This window comes from Lissotriton vulgaris, chromosome 2_1 (assembly GCF_964263255.1).
Source record: "Lissotriton vulgaris chromosome 2_1, aLisVul1.2, whole genome shotgun sequence".
In the NCBI taxonomy this organism is placed as follows: Eukaryota; Metazoa; Chordata; class Amphibia; order Caudata; family Salamandridae; genus Lissotriton; species Lissotriton vulgaris.
The window spans coordinates 1,593,811,624-1,593,831,080 of record NC_141687.1 but is presented as its reverse complement, the minus strand read 5'-3'; the positions used below and the strand labels follow the sequence as shown (position 1 = coordinate 1,593,831,080).

The following is a 19,457-nucleotide window of genomic DNA, read 5'->3' as shown; positions in this document are numbered from 1 at the left end:
TGGAGTTTCTTGTGGCTTCTTTTGAAAATGATAAAATACACAACACGATAATGCAAATGCAGTCCGTTAAGGCCCCAGGCTCAGACGACCTCCCTGTAGATTTTTATAAAGCATATATCACTCAGTTACTTCCCGTTCTTAAACTTGTCTTTAACGAAGTGGAGCAGTTCAGCTGTCTACCACCTAGGCATGGGCGGAAAATCCGTTCCGCTCGCGGATTTTGCGGATTTTCGGGAAATCCACAATCCGCGAGATTCGCGAATCTCCCGCAAAATCCGCAAATCCGCGAGCAGCGGATTTTGCTCGCACTGCTCGCACTGTTCGCGTGAGTTCGCGCCCCGCGAATAAGTGCAAAATTGCAGAAATACGATCTTAGAAAAACTGAAAGTAACTACTTACCAGGTTCAAAAGTTCAGGCTCATCATTAGTAGCCATTTCCTGTAGTGCTTCCTGAGGGGCCCCTCCAGAGTTCAGTTGCCAGTTGAAACTATTATGTGACCCTGCTCTGAACCTCAGAATAGTTACACATATGCCACAAAGGTCCTGAATTACAGCTAAGGGAGACAAGCAGGAGCCAGGCTGGAAGTTAAAATCCATTAATCAGCCCCTAATTTATTATTGTCAGTTGGGGCTGGGCAGGTGTTGTAACTAATTTTGCAACAATGAAAGCACTTAGCAAGTGCAAAAGATCACTAATCAGGGCGCACTAAGGAAGCAGGTGCCAGCTAAAAAAATATTCTGTGACACATTAATCAGCCCCAAATTAATTCAGGTCACTTGAGGCAGGGAAGGTGTGCTTTGCTTTGCCGAAAATAATGTACACTGGACAACCAGAGGGTATGGTGATGAAACAGAGGGTGGCATGGGTGGGCCAGAGGGTGGCATGATTAGTCAGAGAGTGGCAGTGGTGACAGAGAGTGGCAGTGATGAAGAAGAGTGTCCCAAACAGGCTGGATACGTAGAAACAACAAGTTCGCAAAACTTGCGACCCGACAGGTAAGTTCGCAAATTGCGAAATTGTAAAAACCCTCGCGAACTGGCAGAAAGACGGGCGAACACAAAAAAAAAAAAAACGCAAATTCGCGGGAATTCGCGGATTTTGCGGATTGCGAATCCGCAAATCCGCAAAATTCGCGAACGCGAGATCCGCAAAATTCGCTCATGCTTACTACCACCCTCCTTGAGACTAGCACTGATATTATCCCTCCTTAAGCCTGGCAAAGCGCTAGATTTATGCGACACATGCAGACCCTTATCCTTACTTAACACTGACACCAAAATCCTTGCGAAACTACTAGCTAATCACCTCAGCCTTTTAATGGACAAATTGGTGCTTCCCGACCAAGCTGGCTTCATCCCAGGCCGGGCAACTTCACACAATCTCCGCACACTCTACTCCAGTCTTTGCACGGTGGACCCACAGGTACCCATAGCCGCTGTACTCCTTGACGCCACAAAAGCGTTTGATTCGGTGGAATGGGACTACCTTTTTGTAATCTTGCAGAACATGGACTTTCCCTGGGAATTTATATCATGCGTTTGCCTCCTTTACGCCGCACCAGTAGCTAAAGTCCTTATTAATGGTCACTCCTCATCCCCAATCCCAAGCTCTCGCAGAATCCGGCAGGGGTGTCCGTTATCACCACACCTGTTTGCCCTGGCGTTTGAACTCATTGCCTCCAAAATCAGACAGTATCATTAGAATAAGGCCCTTCGCTGCCCCCTCCGTTATATACTGATTTTTCTGTATGCGGACAATATCACTTAGAGAGCCACAGATAAACCTTAATCCGCTGCTTTGAGAAGTTGTGCGATTTGGGGGGGCTCTCTGGGATCCATATAAACTGGTTCAAATATCAACTCTTTCCTCTTACCTCCTCGGTCCTGGGCTTCGCTCCAGACTACCCGATTGAATGGTGCCCTTTCAAGGTTAAATACCTTGCCATCTGGATCTCTGCGAACCACAACAAAATGATGCAACTTAATTACTTTCGTGCTCTGGATGGAATAGGGGACAATATCACGCACTGGATTACCCTCCCGCTATCCATTGCAGGCCGCATATCCTTAATAAAAATGGTCATTCTTCCTAAGCTCCTTTATTTATTCATGAACATACCCTATCACCCAGGCAGAACCTTTTTTACGATGCTCCAGACAGAGCTCATCCAACTCACTTGGGAAGGCAAACAACCCAGAATACAATAGGACATTCTCACCCGGCCCAACTCGCTAGGAGGGTTTGACATACCAAATTTCAAACTTTATCGCACCTGTGCGCAAGCCCACTACGCACACTTCTGGTTCCACCCCCCAGATATATGCCTCATTCGGCCAACCCGGCACTGGCTATAGGATCCCATAACATTGGATGGTGCTATATTCACTACCATTACCAAACGCACGGCTGCTCCACCCCCGATCATCAGTACTGTTAGTGTGGCAAAAGATAGCTACAAAAACCCAGGCCCCTATGCTGTACTCTCTACTGCTCCCACTATCATATCACCCAAAAATGCCAGTCCTGCAAGGGGGGGGGGTGGGGGGGGTTAAAAAGACTCAGGCCAAATATGGAATTAAGAGCTGGGGAGACCTCTTCCTCCAAGGGAAATTCCGCTCCCCGCAACAACTCTTCTCCACACAGCCCCCATCTCCTTTGGACATTATATTATATATCCGGTTATGTCAGGGACTTAAGGAACATACTCCCTCCTTCCCCTATGAACCTCCGGAGGTTCCTACGCTTCGACTAATATTGGCCAGTGATGGGGCACCCCATTTAGTCTCTTCCATCTATCATTCGCTGTACACCTCTCAGCACCCCTTACAAAACACTTCAAGGGATAAATGGTCTGCAGAGCTGGTGTTGGCTATTACTGAGGAGCAGTGGACCTATTGTTGCAAGCAAACGGAGCAAAACACATCTAGTAGCCACCTCCAAATGCTTCACTACAAATACTTACACCGCACATATTATAAACCGGTGAAATTATATTGCTTTAAACTGCGGGATGATAATAGATGTGGCTGATGTGGGACTTCGGGGGCTGACTTCCTCCTTCTGGCATGGGACTGAACTGCGGTGCAGGAGTATTGGCTCATGGTGCTTTGGAACAGATGACAATATTGCGCCTCCCACACACGCCCCTCTTCGCCCTCCTTGGCTACACTGAAACCTTAGCAGTGGCACACAGAACATTGGTATCATTTCATTTCATAAATCTTTATTTCGGTAAAATTTTTCACCATAAAAGACATTTATAACATCCATTGGTATCCTTCAGCCTTCCTCTGCCAAGCATAGGGTGGCATGTTGATGGGGTCGGGGACGGGCAACTTAATTTAAGGAGTGGATCCGGGACATGGTGTTTTGGCAGGACCAAATCAAATGTATGCTTACACTGAGTCCACCAGCTAGCTTCCCGCCCCAGGGACAACTGGGGACTCCTCACAGCATATCTGCTTACACATCCTATTGCTAACCTTGACAATACACAGGCTGCTACAGCGCCACCCACTTGAGCCCCTCATGCCTCATGCAAATTATTATGAGGCCTCTATCCCCCCTCCTCCACCCCCGCTTTCTAACTGAATGTTGCTATTATGTGTATTACACAGCTTCCTTTAGTATATTGCCTCTGATGTTTCTAGGTTAGGATTGTTTGCCCATCATGTCTTATTGGCCTCCAGGTCTATTTCGCGAATTCATTGTACTTGTCTCACCCATACATTTGTATGATAGCCTGTCTGTACTTATGTCTGCCCACTCTGTGTTTTGCTATGTTGTGAAAATGTATAAATAAGTAAAATAAAAAAACAGGTAGCTTTTTCAATGGGACTAGTCTGGTCCCTGTTTCTGGCATGCGCTCCATCATGGGTAGCTTGAATATGTGGCTTTTGTCTGGTCTTGCATGATAAGATGACTGTGAGTAGTGCTATGTGCTTTTAGATGTGAGACTAACCTAAAATCTTTAAAACTGCATATTCTAGGTTCAACTGATTGGATTTTTGTAATTTTGCTGTCAAATAATTTATTAAAAATGCACAATGTTTTTCTAAATAGGTGTTGGATTTTTCTAGTGTTGTGTTTTCACTTTATTACTGTTTAAGTGTGGCACAAATGCTTTACGTATTGAATCAAAATTAAACCTACCTCCCTTTGTGCCAAGCTGCCAGAGAATCAAGCACAGGCTAATTTAGTGACTAACTTTGGTGATTCACCCTGACAAGAATTGTGACTTTTGCTTGAGAAGGGCTCACACCTCCCTCAATCAGATGCTCACATTTGTGCTCAGTGGTTGGATTAAGTACTTGTGTTTGTGAAGTGCCATTCAGTGTTTTTGTTTAACATTAGAAAACCCTAATAAATAATTTGATACATTTTTCAAACTTTTTTTAAATTATCTTAGTTAGATCTCTTTTGCTTTTTCCAACTTCACATCTATTTCTCCGGACTTTGCACACCTGTGGCTATCCTGCTGCAAACATGGAGTTTCAGCTCAACACCCTGGACAGCTCCACTGTGGCTGAGCTCAAGGAACTTTGCATTGGGAGAAAGCTTCCACCAAACAGAAGTACCAAGAAGCAGGAGCTCCAGAGAGCCCTCATGACCTGTGAAGAGGTCCATCAATTCCAGGCTACCCCACAAGAGGAGGATAAGGAGGTGGACTTTGAGGAGGAACAGAGGAGAGAGAGTGCTCATAGGAGTGAAGGCCCCTGCCAGATCCCGAGCCAGCAGAATTATCTCTACCCACAATCTGTCCCTGGAACAGCTGGAGTACAGGAATACAGAGAGGATGTTTAGGGTGAAACTGACCAAGCTAAAAAAGGGACTCAGATAAAAAGAAAGGCTGGAACAGGCAGAGCCCTGTCACAGGAGAAGGCAATAACTGAGAGGCCCCTGGAGGTAAAAAAAAAAGCTACCCTGAACGAGAAAAAGATTCTGATGGCTCATGAAATGTGTAATCAACAGCCAAGCCTCTGTGGCAGTGACACATTCCCAAGAGCCTGGTTCCTAACTTTGTAGTGGGGGATGATAAAAGATAAGTGGTTTGAAGCATATGAGGTTGTCATAGAGATCCACAGTGTCCCTTTGGAGGGGTAAAAGGCCAGTCTCTGGAAGCACATTCCCAATGAAGGCCGTGATACACTGTTAGATGTTGGGAAAAGGGACAGAAGTTTAGGGACATGTAGAAGTTGCCCCACTGTACCTGACTGTATTATGTGGATTACTTTTGTAAGACACTAGATGGTTTATGAAGGGCAAAAATGGGAGCATTTATCAAGGGCTGTCTAATTCATTTGCCAGGGAGCACATGCTCAGTTATTGCTTTTCAGAGTTATTCTAACATCTAGTAGATAGTAAGCTTGCTAACACCAGGAAGCTTACTAAGGTGACAGACTACTGGCTCAGCAACAGTGTCCACAAGAAGGTACCTGCGAGAGACACTAAGAAATGTTGTCAGGTTCACTGCAGAATAGTAAGAGGGGGTCCAGGGTGACAAAGACAGGTCACAGAGTAAGGTTGGGGTAATGGTTTCCATGCCCCTGTTTTGAAACAGGGAGGGCATTCTGGAGGGTGGTGGTCCAGAGACTCCATTTCCAACCCCATTGCTTTGAGTGTTCCCAGTTAGGATAAAGCAGCAGGACTTTCTCTGTCCTAAAAAACCACCCAGCGGTGAACAGCAACCAGAACTAAATCCTGATCTTCAGGTAATATCACTTTACCATGGGACTCCACCTGGTGGCCAACAGACACCCACCCCTACCACCCATGACAAGAACAGCGCATCATCATCAACAGAAAAATCTACATGACCGCCCAAGTCAGCGCTGTCACTGCCTCATGCTTCCACATCCTGAAGGTGTTGAGGAAAATGTTACAATGGCTCCCGGTCAGCACCCAGAAACCTACCATGCACACACATCACAAGCAAGCTGGCCTATGGAAATACCCTCTATGCCCGGATTAACAAAAACTTCAACAGAAGGATGCAGACCATGCAGAACTCAGCGGTCAGAATCAATCTGAACCTACCATGCTGCACTCATATCAGACCACACCTGAAGGAGCTCCACTGGCTCCCCTTATAGGAACAAGCATACTTCAAATTACCCCCTCACACTTTCAAGGTACTACAAAACACTGGCTCAGCATATCTCAACAATCACATTTTCTTTCACAAACCTTCCAGATCGCTCCACCCGTCTGGACTCTAACACATGCCATGCATACTGAAAACTGATCCAGCGAATGAGCCTTCTCCTACATCGCTCCTAAAGTGTGGAACGACCTGGTACTGCACTTAAGACCCTCCTCACCACTGCTTGAATTTCAAAAGATGCGGAAGCCCTGGGTTTCGAGTATTCCCACTAGGACCTAGGTTGGGCTAGATTCACACCTGCTAAGCGCCAGAATACCCTCCTGAGTGACAGGGCGCACTACAAATCTACACAACATCACATAACATAATAACATAACATGACAGAGCAACTTGAGCATTCTTTATTTGCATGTAAACATTTTTCTAAAAATTCAAATACCCATAAATTCTTCAGGAAATAGACGCAGACTTCAAGTAAATACATGTTTTAATTATCTTAATAGCAGTTGTCTGATAAATTAAACATACTATATTTTTGAAATGAGACTTCAAAACTAACTGTCGAGACTGCAAAAATGTGATAAATACAATCAAGCTTTAGCCATTTCTACAGCCAGTGTTGTCTTTGATTATTCACTCGCCACTTGTTGTGCTGAGACCAAGGCAGATCTGAGGATTTCAACGAATCTGAATACGTCGTGAAAGGAGTTGTAGAGAGGAGTGGGTGCCACACGAAGTGCGTTCGGTTCACGCACATCACACTAGAATAAAAAAACACAATATTCAATCAAATACACAAAGCAAATACATTTCAAAGTCAGAATAACCGCACTTTCTTTCACAATGGATCATGTTGATGTTGTATCCACAAAGAATAATGATAATGGCAATTTACAAAAATCACTGCATCCAAAATAATTTCGTTTCACACAATGGGGCTTTACCTTCGAGAAAAAGTCTGAAAGTTGATGATAAAATCGTACTTTCGCCGGTGTGGATATGAGAGAGCAATGTTCTTTTTATATCCACCTGTGGCATCCCATTCCCCTGATAATGTATGTTTTAACACCTAGTTAAAGCAATCCTGGAAATACTTTGGCTGCTAAATTGGACACAATTCATATAATTGTCTTGTTTGGCATCCGATAAACTAATTAATCAAACATATAATTCTATACCCAGGATCACAAAAATGTTGGAGGTGTTGTGTTGCGCGGTGCGGATGATAGCACTCCCGCCGTTGGGCGCATATATGGGTGTGGGCCCCAAATCCCAAAAGAATACACAGAGCCAACCTTGGTGTTCAATCGGCTCCCACGTTTGTGAGCCAACTGCGTCACATACGCGGAAGCCTCTTTATTGACTCAGGGTCCCCGGACTAGGACCAAACTACTTGACTGCCTAAACATGGGGGTAATACACCAACACTCCTGCATACACAGTCCGTTTGTGGTTCCCTTAGGTCGCATCCATTACCTCATGCATGCAACATTACAGTAGGCTTGGTGTACCCCCGGTGAACGTAACTAGGCTTGCGAGGCACACAATATATACAGATCCAGTACTCTACCACAAAAAATGTACTGCAATCTGGACAAGAGGTAGCATTAAATAAAGGCTGTGTATGCATTTTGTTGAGCAAGTGAGAGCAATTGAAACATTTATTACATCTTAATGACTGCAATGCGAAAGCAAGGACATTCGTCCAGTCAGAAGTTATTAGCCAACTGCGCCGCAATTCGTCATAAAAAGAGGATGGGTGCTAGGCTTTCTTCTTTTAGATGCCAGTTAGGTACAAGGTACATCAGCTTTTTGTTGAGCATGAAAGCTGGGTGGAGACTTGGGGATTTGTTTTAAAATCCCTCTAGCTAATGACACGGGTGGACTGTGGTGCCCAATACAGGAGCGTAGAGCATTTAGACCAGGGATCATGTGTGTGCAGCAGTGGTGAAAGGAGGTGCAAATACTGAAGATGCTCCTCCTTTTCACTGTCTGGCTCCTTTTCCCACTCTTGTTCTTCCTCCGTTGGGTTGTCTCCCTGGATTTCTTTGGACTTTGCCCTCGTAACTTTTGGACTGGAACTCGTGTGCACCCCGCCGTTTTGGGACCCCCTCCTGTTGTCGCTCTTGCCCAGGGTGTAACTTGTCATGTTGAGATGGTTTCTATCGATCCCCACAACCCGGGTCTGCCATTTTGTTGATTCTTGTCCTTTTCTGTGGTCGCTTGGATTCCATCCTGCTGACCTTCAGACATTTCTCTTACGCTGGGCCAGATTTTCTCTTTCTCTCCCCCAGGTCCCCCAGGTCCCCCTGTCTCCTCTCACCAATCTCAGCCTCCAACTCTTCTCCCCCACATACTGCTCTCTACCCCTTTTTATTTTAAATTTTATTGTATTTTTTTATTTCTCTTTTCATTCTGTAAATATGTGATATATACTTGTCCAAGCCGAATGGCTGGTAAAATGGAATCCTGAGAAAGTCCACTATTTGTATATATATATGTATATAGAGATAACTCTAACCACTAGTGTATGCAGTAGACCTTTGTACTCACTACCATTCCTATGTGATTCTTAGAGTTTATCCATTTGTATCTATTCCTTGAGTGACATTACAACTTGTACATTTGCAATTGTTTCTATTTGTATCTCTTCCCTGTGTGACTTTACAACTTGTACATTTACATTTTTTTCCCCTGTTTGTATATTTTATTTAACTCATGTAATCCTAAGTCCTTATGTATCGCAACTGGTTCTTTTGTAAAGTGCTCTGACACCTTCGGGTAATGTTCGCGCTATAGAATATCGCATTAAATAAATAAATAAATGTTATTGGAGGTTTCATTGTGGCTAGAAATCTATTTTCTAAATCTGATAAGCTAACCATGTACTGGATATTGAGGATTAGTGACAGAATTTATGAAAGTTGTCTTGCATTGAGGAAATATTGGTGAACTTAAAAACTTGGGGGCATATTATCAAGGACTGGCGATACCTATCGCCAACGCCAGTTAGCGGTAGTATTTCTATCGACGTCTAACCCTGAAAACTATTGCCATGTAGCGGCGTATTATCAAGCCGTTGCTACATGGTGATAGTTCCAGATAACGGTGGTGAAAACTGCCGCTAACATAGGCGGGATGGCAAAAGGAAAACCTACGTTAGTCGGCGATACCTGCAATAGGCCCATTATCGGCAGTAAAGTGCCGCTAATGCAGCGTCAGCTGCTTGATAATATGCCCAGGCTGTAAAATAGATGCTGCAAAACCCATGCCTGGGGCTTATTGCTGGGAGAAATAAACACATCCTGCACCCTTCACCAAATAAATCATGCTGCACAGAGGTCGCAGTAATGCCGCTGCCATGTCGTGGGTGTTTCTCCGCTGCACTCCACGTTGCAAGCGGTGTTACAAAGTAGCTGTGACCCTGCCCAGCTTCCAGGAACAAAAGAAACTCTCAGCAGCCCCCAGGCCCTCCCCACACAGCCACATTCAGAGAGATTCCTTAATAGGGGCATAGAAAGGCTGCAACCGCACAAGACCCAAGTGGCATGCTCTGCGTGCTTGCCCGTGCCCTCGCACACCAGTGGGAACCCCCCACCCCTCCTTTGAGCTTTCTTGCCTGTGCCCCTCTCTCCCACTCCTTGCTTCACGTGTGACCCTTGGTATTTTCCCTGTCTCCTACTCTCTCCCGACACTCACACACAGACACCTTTACTTTGTCCAGTGTGGCCCGGGTGGTTTATTTGCACCGTTATCTCAAGTACCTTTGGAACCCTGGTTTGCTCAAATATTCCAGTGTGTGAAATGTATAATGCGCAGCTGCCTTAATCAAATATTCAGTACCATTCTCCCCTGTGCATTGCCAACCCAGAGGCGGTGGCGGCACCACATCATATCTAAATCAAGACGTATAGGGGACACTCGGAAAGAGCCTGCGCCTTTCCACTTGAGTATAACGTTGTGCAAACTTACCACTGCCTTTCGGGGACCCTGTAAGTAATGAGGTCACACATCTAATATGATCATGACACTCTCAGATACCAGAGGAGTCCAATCTGCATAACAAGTTATGTTATGCTATGCTATGTTACGTTATGTTGTTTTGCCTTACGTTTACGTTAAGTTACGTTACTCTCAGTTCTGTCTCATTATTACTTGTGATGTATGTTATAGCCATGTTATATGTTGCATTATGCATTGCAGTTATGATCCATAGTGCTATTTTTACTGTGTCATATTACATTGTGTGATACCTCTCTGCGTGGTGCTAGTACTCGGATTGGTTTGTTTACCTGGAACTCTGCAATGACTTTGAGTGAATTGGGGATGAGGGGGCCTTGTACTGAGCTGGGAAGGATGTTATGCTGGTTTCCAGGCAAGGTCATGCGAGAACTTTCATCGATTATTTTATTAAAATGTGGATGTACATACATATGTTGAACTCTACAGTATGAAATGTTCCGGGCTCAGACCTCCATATGCAAAACTAGTGTAACACAGTATTATTATTATTATCAGCAAACAACATAAATAATAATTAAAATAATAATGACAATAATTGAAATTAGGATTATGACACATATGGGTCATAATTGTTATGAATAATGATGACAAAATAATGATAATAATAATAATAATATTGATAATAATAACTCATAAATCTAGCTACCCCGGCTATGGTAGACCTCGAGTGCTGAGTGCAGTGTTACTTAGGGGCACCCAAATATCAGAAAAAATCGGCTTGAGCTTGCCAGTGTTAAAAGCACCCCCACACATAAAAAGAACAGCCTGGCTTAACCTGTTGCAATCTGCACCAAGCTGGTTGGTGCTTCTTCATAAGTGCACTCTATGCCCCTCCCATAAGGGCACTCTATGCCCCTTCCATAAGGGCACTCTATGCCCCTCCACGCTCAAGGTTGCCTTACATCAAGCTGTTCACCCAAGCCAATCCCCGCCTTCCCTTAGCAATGCTTACTGTCGCACCCCCTCATGGTCATCCCTGAGGGACCACCCAGTGGCACACACCCTCCATGGATGTGCGACCGAAACACTGGAGGACACTCGCTGGCAATTGTCCCCCATCACCCAGACTAACCTCAGAGTCACCATTGCCCTCACAACTGACCAGCCCCCTAAGCAGTTCTCAATGAAACCCACTGTGCGACCATGCACAGCGGGCGTACCACTCATGTGCCAAAGGCACATATGTAGTTGCGACGCATGCCATAACATCGCATTCCATCCCAATGCATACTAATACTAGGCACATTGCATCAGGCGAGGAGGTGTTGCATAGCGGAGACATAAAGATCACTGTTCCCACTTCAGTGAGTGCAACTCAAAACTAACCTTTGCACCACAAACCCAACCATGAACCTGGAATTCCTTTTTGAGCCCCAAAACACATCCAAAAATCTCATTTGAGACAAATTCACACCACATTTTTCATATTTTACCCCAAAGAACACCTCATTTTTCATATTTCACCCCAAAACACATCCCATTTTTCATATTTTGCCCCAAAGACACCCCATTTTTCATAATATACCCCAAAACACTCCCCAAATTAAAACATTTTCATCGGAAACTCATACCCAGCCGAAAAACTTTAAATTACCCCATTACTGACCTCACAATGCGTTGTATTCAAATGAAATCTTAAGGCACCTGCGTTGTAAGAGTTGCATTGTTAACAATGTACTGCCTGCATTGTAATGGTCATCTCCAGTCCCAAAGGCAATCATAGGCTACGCCGTTTACACCCGTCTGCCCCTGGACCGCGATCAGCACCAAGGAGGATTCCTCTTGGACACTCCACCAAAACGACGACAGCAGCCTCCTCGCCATCAGCCCTGGACACCACCTCTCCTGCCAGGACTAACCTCTTCTCCGTACATCACCATCGCCATCACTGATTGCTGCAGTATCACCCGCAAGGAGCACCCAGACCGCCAGGGAGGAAGCATTGCAATCACCTACAGAAGCACACTCCAACTGACCATGCACTCTAAGGACCCAAGGGTGGCTATGGACTACGTCAACTCCAACCTCATGACCAGGCCCAAGACCATCCTCTGCGGCACCCTCATGTGCAGGCACCCAGGGCCATGGCCCCCCTTTCTCCAAAACCATTATAAACCTCATTGCACCCCAGGTTTTCCCATACAACGACAATATCCTACTCAGGGAACTCTTCCATCTGGACAACCCCAGTGACAAGGATACCAAACCCTCATGGGGAAGGTCCCCTACATCCGACGCAAGCAGCAAGTCACCGCACCAAGCCACATAGCAGGACACATGGTCGAGCACGTTACCTCTGCCAGTATGAACTTCAACTGTAGCCTCAACACTGGACTCTCCTGGATTGACCATCATTGGTAACATCACAACTTTACCTTGCCAACCGGATGCCACCAGTATCATCACACCCCCTCACAGCTGGGTCAAGGCCACCGAAGTACAACTCGTCAACAACACTCCACCAATGCTTCCAAACGATGACACCGCAGCGTGCAACCACGACCGATGGATCTCCAACAGCACCACCATTCGGGCACCCCTCATGAACAGTACTGCATCAGTACCTTCCGCCTGGTGGGTGTGAGGATGAGGCAGTGCCACAGGAATAGGCTGGCCCCATGCATTGCTGGAGTTGCATCATGGTTGTGACATGACTGTTGCAATGCGTGACTTTAGCACAGGCCGATACATCAGGAATACTGACGTATCTATCATTACTTGCATCATGGAGTGCTATCCAGTGATTAGAGCACATCCCTGTTGTCGCAAGAAGGAGATAGTGAGAAGTGTCTTGTCGCAGCGCAGCAGCACTTTTCATGACTGTTGCACAGGAATGTGCACTATCTTATTGAGTGTGCATTCCTGCACTGTAGTTTTGTCGCAGGGAAGCGCTATAACATTGCTTGCAGCGCTGGCCAGCGCCAAAATTTGCAGAGATATGGGCCCAAGTTTTATCACCATATTTAGGACCAGCTATTTTCTGGTCTTAAGTAACTGGCTCTAACTGCAGTAAGAGCCTGTTTTTTGGCTCTTCAGAATTTCAAGGAGCACCTTGATAATATGGAGTAGTGGTGTTTGCGTGTCTTTTTGCACGGAAACCCCTACTTTGCATGCCTTTAGTGATAAATATCGCTAACATGCTTCGCTATAAAAAAAACGGGCAGCTGTCACCAAAAAACTCGCACTACGGCCCATTAGCTGCAGCTTGCTAATACTGTGTTAAAAATATTGCTGCGTTAGCTGCAGAAAAGTGCCGCTAATGCTGCGATAATGGGCTTGATAATGTGACCCTTTTATTTATGACTTATAGGGTTCTGTTAACAAATAAGTTTGGTACATTGTGAGGGTTTGGAGACTGTAAGGTTTTTATTTGTTTTACTTGTGCATTGTCTCGAGTGTCCTGTGTGGAGAGTGGAGAAATGTGTTCGAATAAGGAAATTGATTTGATAAATTAGGTTAAGATTGAAAAGATGTTATATTTGTCTTTTTTTCTCATGGTGATTTCATTCAAATATTTATTTGATATTTAATCACAGAAGGTTTCTTTAAAGTCTAGACTATTGGTTGTTTCGTGGAATTGCAAATTCCTTTACGTATTGTCATTTGCTGCACTAGACAAACCTACCATGCATTTTAGGAGACCTTGGGAAGCAAGAACCAGAATAACAAGAAAGAAACGTAGGTAAAGGGGACACAAGGGAACACAGCAGATGGGACACAGTAGAAAAATCTGAATGGTGCTGCAATATCAAATAAAAACCACCAGAGACCTACTTACCTAGACTGATCAAGACAACAAAGTAAAACCTTGGCTCTTTGATTTGTAATCATCTTCCCAGCAGTTCGATATAACAATCACATTAAACACTTTCAGCAATGCAATCAGCCCAACCCATCTAACTCACCCACTCACAGAGCCACTCCACTGAACCGTAGCAAAGTACAAGTGTGCCTTCTACAGCCTGAGGTCTAACAAACACCCAAGCAGGCAGTCAGACACAGCTGAACAGATTTCGTGGTGTATCAAATGACCCATATCTAGATTGCCGTACACCCCACAGACGTAACTCTAAAACATCTCATCCTTACACTAGTTAAGCAAATCTCAATGGTAAACTCCCTTAGTAATTCAACTTCAAACAAAAACGAGTATCCAGTACAGCACCACTTTTACTGTATTGGGCATAGTCTGTCCCAGAACATCCCCATGGATGATAGTCCATGGCCAAGCCAACAGACACAGAGAGCCATATTTATCTAGATGTAAGTGCAGGGAAAAGGCATGAATGTGCTATATTTATCACAATATGGTGCATTCCTGCCTTTTCCAAGAGCTGGCGCAAAATGAGCTGTCTCGTGCCAATGCAGGTGCCCTTGCACCATGGTGAAAGGGTGCCTGTATTGCATGCAGGATTGTTTTTGAGCAGGAAGGAGCACCTTACTGCACAAAAACAATGCCCGTAGGCAATTAATGCTGCACACTTAGAAAGAGTAAGAAATTAGGAGAAATAAAAAATGTTCTCCTAGTTACGCCTCCCCTGGGAAGCTTTTGCATTTTGGCACATTCCCAAGTCTAACAGTTATGGAAAATCTGGAAATGCATCAAAATCGATGGGAGTTGTGTGGGAACACCCACGCAATGCCCATGGACTGCCGCCCCTGGGCAGAGTAACACAACACAGCAATATGCACTGCCTTGCGTTTCTTCCGATTTATCAAAGCACTCAGGGCCACACAAAGTGGCATTCCGTGGCTTGATGAATCGCATTTTGGGGCTGCATCACACATGCACCATGTTGTGTGGTGCAAAAGCGATGCAACCCTTTAAGAAATATTGGCCAGAGCTTTCAAGGAAAAGGCGGGAGGGGCCAATTAGTTGGAAGGCAGGAACTATATAAAAAGTAGTATTTCATAAAGTATGTGGTACTGAAATAAAACGTTTAAAAAATTGCAACTATGTTCTCCAGCATAAGAAAGACAAATAATGAGAAAACAACAGGATGTAATGTGATAAAGCATGGAAGCACAGGCATGGACAAATGAGCTTTGCATGCCATAGCACATTAAAGGCTGATAACTTTGCAAAGGTCATATTTACTTTACCAGTCCAGTCCAGTTTACCGCAAGTATGACTGTGTGGAGAGTATTGCAACCAGGGTCCATTATACCAATATGCTCATGATCATCCAATTTGTTTTCCTGCCTCTCCTAGAAGTGACTGTGCTGGTCTTGTTTCGAAACTCCTAACTTTGTACAAATACCCACCACGAGTCCCACACGGACACAACCCGTGGTGCTGGTGCAATATCAGTGCACACATCCTACCCTGAGCTGGAACCAATGAAGCAGTTGCCGATTAACTCCCCTGGCCCAGACTCAGAATTTTCTGGCTGCACAATGCCAACCTGCTTACAATGTGTCCCTTTTAACTGCAGCCATGGTCAATACCCAGGATCCTGTGATGCCTCCAGTTTCCACACGGACTTCCACTTTAAATTCAAGACTGTCATTGGTGACTACCCGGAGTCACCAATGAACTCCTGCCTACTGTGATGCCACCCTTGGCACCTCTTACAGGCTCCTAAGCACAAACCAACCTGCCAGGATCATCCTTTACCCCACCTGTAAAAAAGATCTACCCTGGACACTGATTCCTACATTCTAAGCCATCTCTGTTGTCAAGTTGGAAGATCCTGCAATTTGGCCATAGCCTTTGCAACTCGCCATCATCTATTGCACATGCTGGCTGCATATTATTACAGTTTTTTAGAATAACAGATGGAAGAAGCTGCCAGAGCCCAAAGCAATGTTTCTTTCCCCAAATACCCGTGCTGTAGTGTATCATGTCACAACTTGACAACTCAAGACGCTTCAGTGATCGAAATAAATCATTGTATTGGGTGACACAGTCCAGACACCATTATTCTAACATCTAGGCATCTTCATAGGCGGAACACGTACATTAGTCATCCAAATAAAAAGCAACTCCTAGTCAACCCAACCCCATCAACAATGAAGCAAAGCCCTGCATACCAACCTACGAGTTGTACTTTTTCCATCACCAGGGCTTGGTTAGCTGCTCAAACCTTCCCCCTTCCCTACATTTCCTGCCCAATGTACTAACTGTAACTATGACTGTGTGCGGTCCGGAATCCTCTGAGCCTTGTAACAATCAGCCGATGATATTAGAAAAATTAAGCAGAAACAACACATTCATACCTCCTCACCCAGTAGATTAATTAATGTATTTATTTCATTATTTATTTATTTCACAGTTTTATATAGGGCTCTTTTCACCAGATTGGGGGCAAGGTGGAGAGACAATGAGTCAACAATAGATTGGGTGGTGGTCTAATAAATGGCCGAATTTTCTAGTCAAGCTGACCGGAAATGCACTTTGGGTGGATCGGCGAGGGAATAGATCCTGGTCTCTTATCAGTTTTCTGGCTACTTTTTGGTGGAAAATGTGCAGAGTCTCCAGTTTACATCCTTGGATATTGTGGCTCCTTTAGCATCACTTCCAAGGGTTCGGGACTGGTAAGGCACCATGTGGAGGGCAGGACTCACTTCAGGAAGTGTCTAGGTGCAGATTCAACGTTTTTGGGGCTTGCTGTGTCCCTGTAGTTCAGAAGAGGCGGCCAGCCAACAAGCCCTTAGAGACACTGGTGGTTTTTGGATCAAGCAGCAAGGCAGGCCTCAATCAGCAGGGCAATCCTCTGAGGGTACAAGGCAGGCTTCAAGCAGGAGGGCATTACTCTGGTAGCAGCACAGCAGTCATCTGGGGTACAAAGCGGACCTCAAGCAACAGGGCAGTCCTCTGAAGTACAAGGCAGTCCTTCGGTGGAGGGTCCTCTGCAGGTCCAGGAGTGAAGAGAAGGGTGGGTTGTATGGTCAAATATATATACTTGGTGCCAGCATTTGAAATGGGAGACATTTCTGGGCCTTTCTACATATGATTTTGGAAATGCCCCCCTCCCCCTGCCCATGTTTCAAAGGGTCTAGGGTGACAAAAGTCTGGTGTCAAGTATTTTGTGAGTGTGCTGGAGGTTGGCCTATTGAAATGTAAGTGGTACAGATTGCAGGTCCACCCATGGCAGGAAGACCCACCTTGCCAACATCTAGCACTCATTTGCCTCACTGTTGGGAGGAATACACAGAGGCGAACTGCCAGCTACACCCTATCATGTGACCCAAGACACAGGCTGCAGGCATGAAATGATTAGGACAAGAAAACTATGGGTGGGCGGAACTCACAGAGTTTAACGCTGTGGAAGTCCGGGGAGTTACAGAAAATATCAGGGGAATTCTGCCAATGAATAGAAAATATGCAGCTCTCAATGTGAGGGGCACAATACAGTGCGCAAGAACCTGTGGCAATTCATGATGATTTTGCTGCAGCTCAAGTAGAAAATCTACTCGAACGGTGGCCCTCTGACCCCAACAGCTCGTGAATGCCTGTGACTGCCTGCGTTAAAGAGTAACACTGAGAGGCAAAAATGTTGCCAATTCCGCTGGTGGAGCGGAATATTCCGCCCACCCCATGAGATATCCCAGCTTTTTAGGAGCTCCATTGTTCAATATTGTGACTTAAAATCTGATTTACCATTGAAAAGGATTTTAAATTACAATTATTTTGAGAGTAAACATAACATTTTTATTTGTTCCCCATCAAATGTTAACACTTGATAGGTGTAATAAGGTTATCCAATGTTATTCTATGGGAGACATAGGTCTTGCCGTAATAAAAACAACTAATGTAATAATTTGTTCATGCTCGGACAGGTAATATTTAAAGGTACATATCCATCTTTTTAAATTCCCTGCCCTATGGGCTGTTTAGGGTCTAGCATAAGGATGACCTATATGTATTAAAATGGGAGGTTTAGGTCTCGCATTAGGTTCATTTTGTGATTCCAACGTGGCAAGATGTTTATTATACCAGGGTACTGAAGGAGTCGATCTGACATTGTGTCTCACAGACAAGGGCACCATATTATTAATAGTGTTCGTCAGCCATGCTTCATACTTTAACCACATGGCTGCTGCGGGGATTTTTGCGCTGTGCTGCAAATTGCTCTTTTGCTGCAGTTATGACGAGCTCAGCTCGTCATCAGCACACGACACCCGTGGGTGATGACGAGCTGAGCTCGTCATCAGCATCGAAAGGGTTAATGTGGCATACGCCATCTGGCCTTCTGTTTCGATGTTTGGTTTAGTATTTTTCCAAAATGGCCTTACATTTCTCAGGTGTTATTTTGGCCCAATTCCCTATCAGGACATGAGGGGCAGAGGGATTAGCCAAATGGCTGCTGAGCAGAAGAGAGAAGGGGACGAAAAAGTGGTCTGTCCACGGTAATTTAATGAAGTCTTCAACTTGGAGAGAACTTCACTGGTTCACTATCAAGAAGATCAACCTTGTTAAGGGATCATTTCCAAATCTGTTTAAAGATAATTGCAATTCCACCCCCTCTTTGCCCTAGGAGGTCGCATCTCAAAATACTCTATCCAGGAGTCAAGGCATCAAGAATTCCAGGTTCAGAGTGTTCGCCAAGCCAAGTTTCTGATAGAAAGAGTTCATTAGGGGTATGCTTGCTAAGTATTCTACACATTTCTAATATGTGCTTAGGGAAGGAAAGACAGTTTATCAATATGCCTTTGAAGGAACTAGTTCGGGAATTTGGTCTAGTATTGTGAATCCTATGTGTCCTGTAATGTTGGTAGGGTTGGTGTTTGAGTCAAAGGTTTGCCATACTTTCTAGGAAGTCGGCTATGTTGGTGTCATTGATGTTCTCAAGGTGGAAGTCAACATCTCCTAGGAAGATGCATAGATGTGAGTTGATAGTGATAGGGGTGATGAATTTGTGGATGGCATTGCAGAATGCCAGCTGGGATGCCAGAGGTCTGTAGGCGAGGGTGCTTCTGATGGTGGTCTCGCTCTTTGTTCAGAGTTGTATGTCGAGGTGCTCCATGAAGGGAGTTAGTCGTCTGTAGTGGTGATGGTAGGGCATTTGAGATTCTCTCTGTAGAATATGGTGATGCCACCTCTGTTTCTATTGGATAAATCTTGGTGTGCAATCTTGTATCTATGTCTGGGACAGATGCTGAGTGCAGCTATTTTCTGTGAAGAAGATGACATCCTGGGCATGGGTATTGATGGTGTCCCATATTTCCGTGGTGTGTTTTTTGAGTGAGTGTGCATTGATAAGCAAGCGGTAGATCTTTCTGGAGGTGTTGCCACCAGCCTTGTTGGTGGGTAAGTGACGTGGGGTGGCTAATGGGCCTGGTAGGGTATTATCCTCAGGGATGCAGGTGAAGCAGCAGTTCCGGCAG

General features: G+C 45.0%; 1 protein-coding gene across 3 annotated transcripts in view; it reads right to left on the bottom strand.

Moving 5' to 3' along the window:
• Nucleotides 1-6,485: 6,485 nt before the first annotated feature.
• Nucleotides 6,486-19,457, bottom strand: part of KYNU (kynureninase) — a 940,604-nt gene continuing 927,632 nt past the window's right edge. For all 3 annotated transcript variants that reach the window (XM_086957469.1, XM_086957470.1, XM_086957471.1), the window contains one exon: nt 6,486-6,865. In XM_086957469.1, coding sequence (XP_086813595.1) covers nt 6,734-6,865 — 132 coding nt within the window. In that variant the 3' untranslated portion in view covers nt 6,486-6,733. The remainder of the gene's footprint in view (nt 6,866-19,457) is intronic.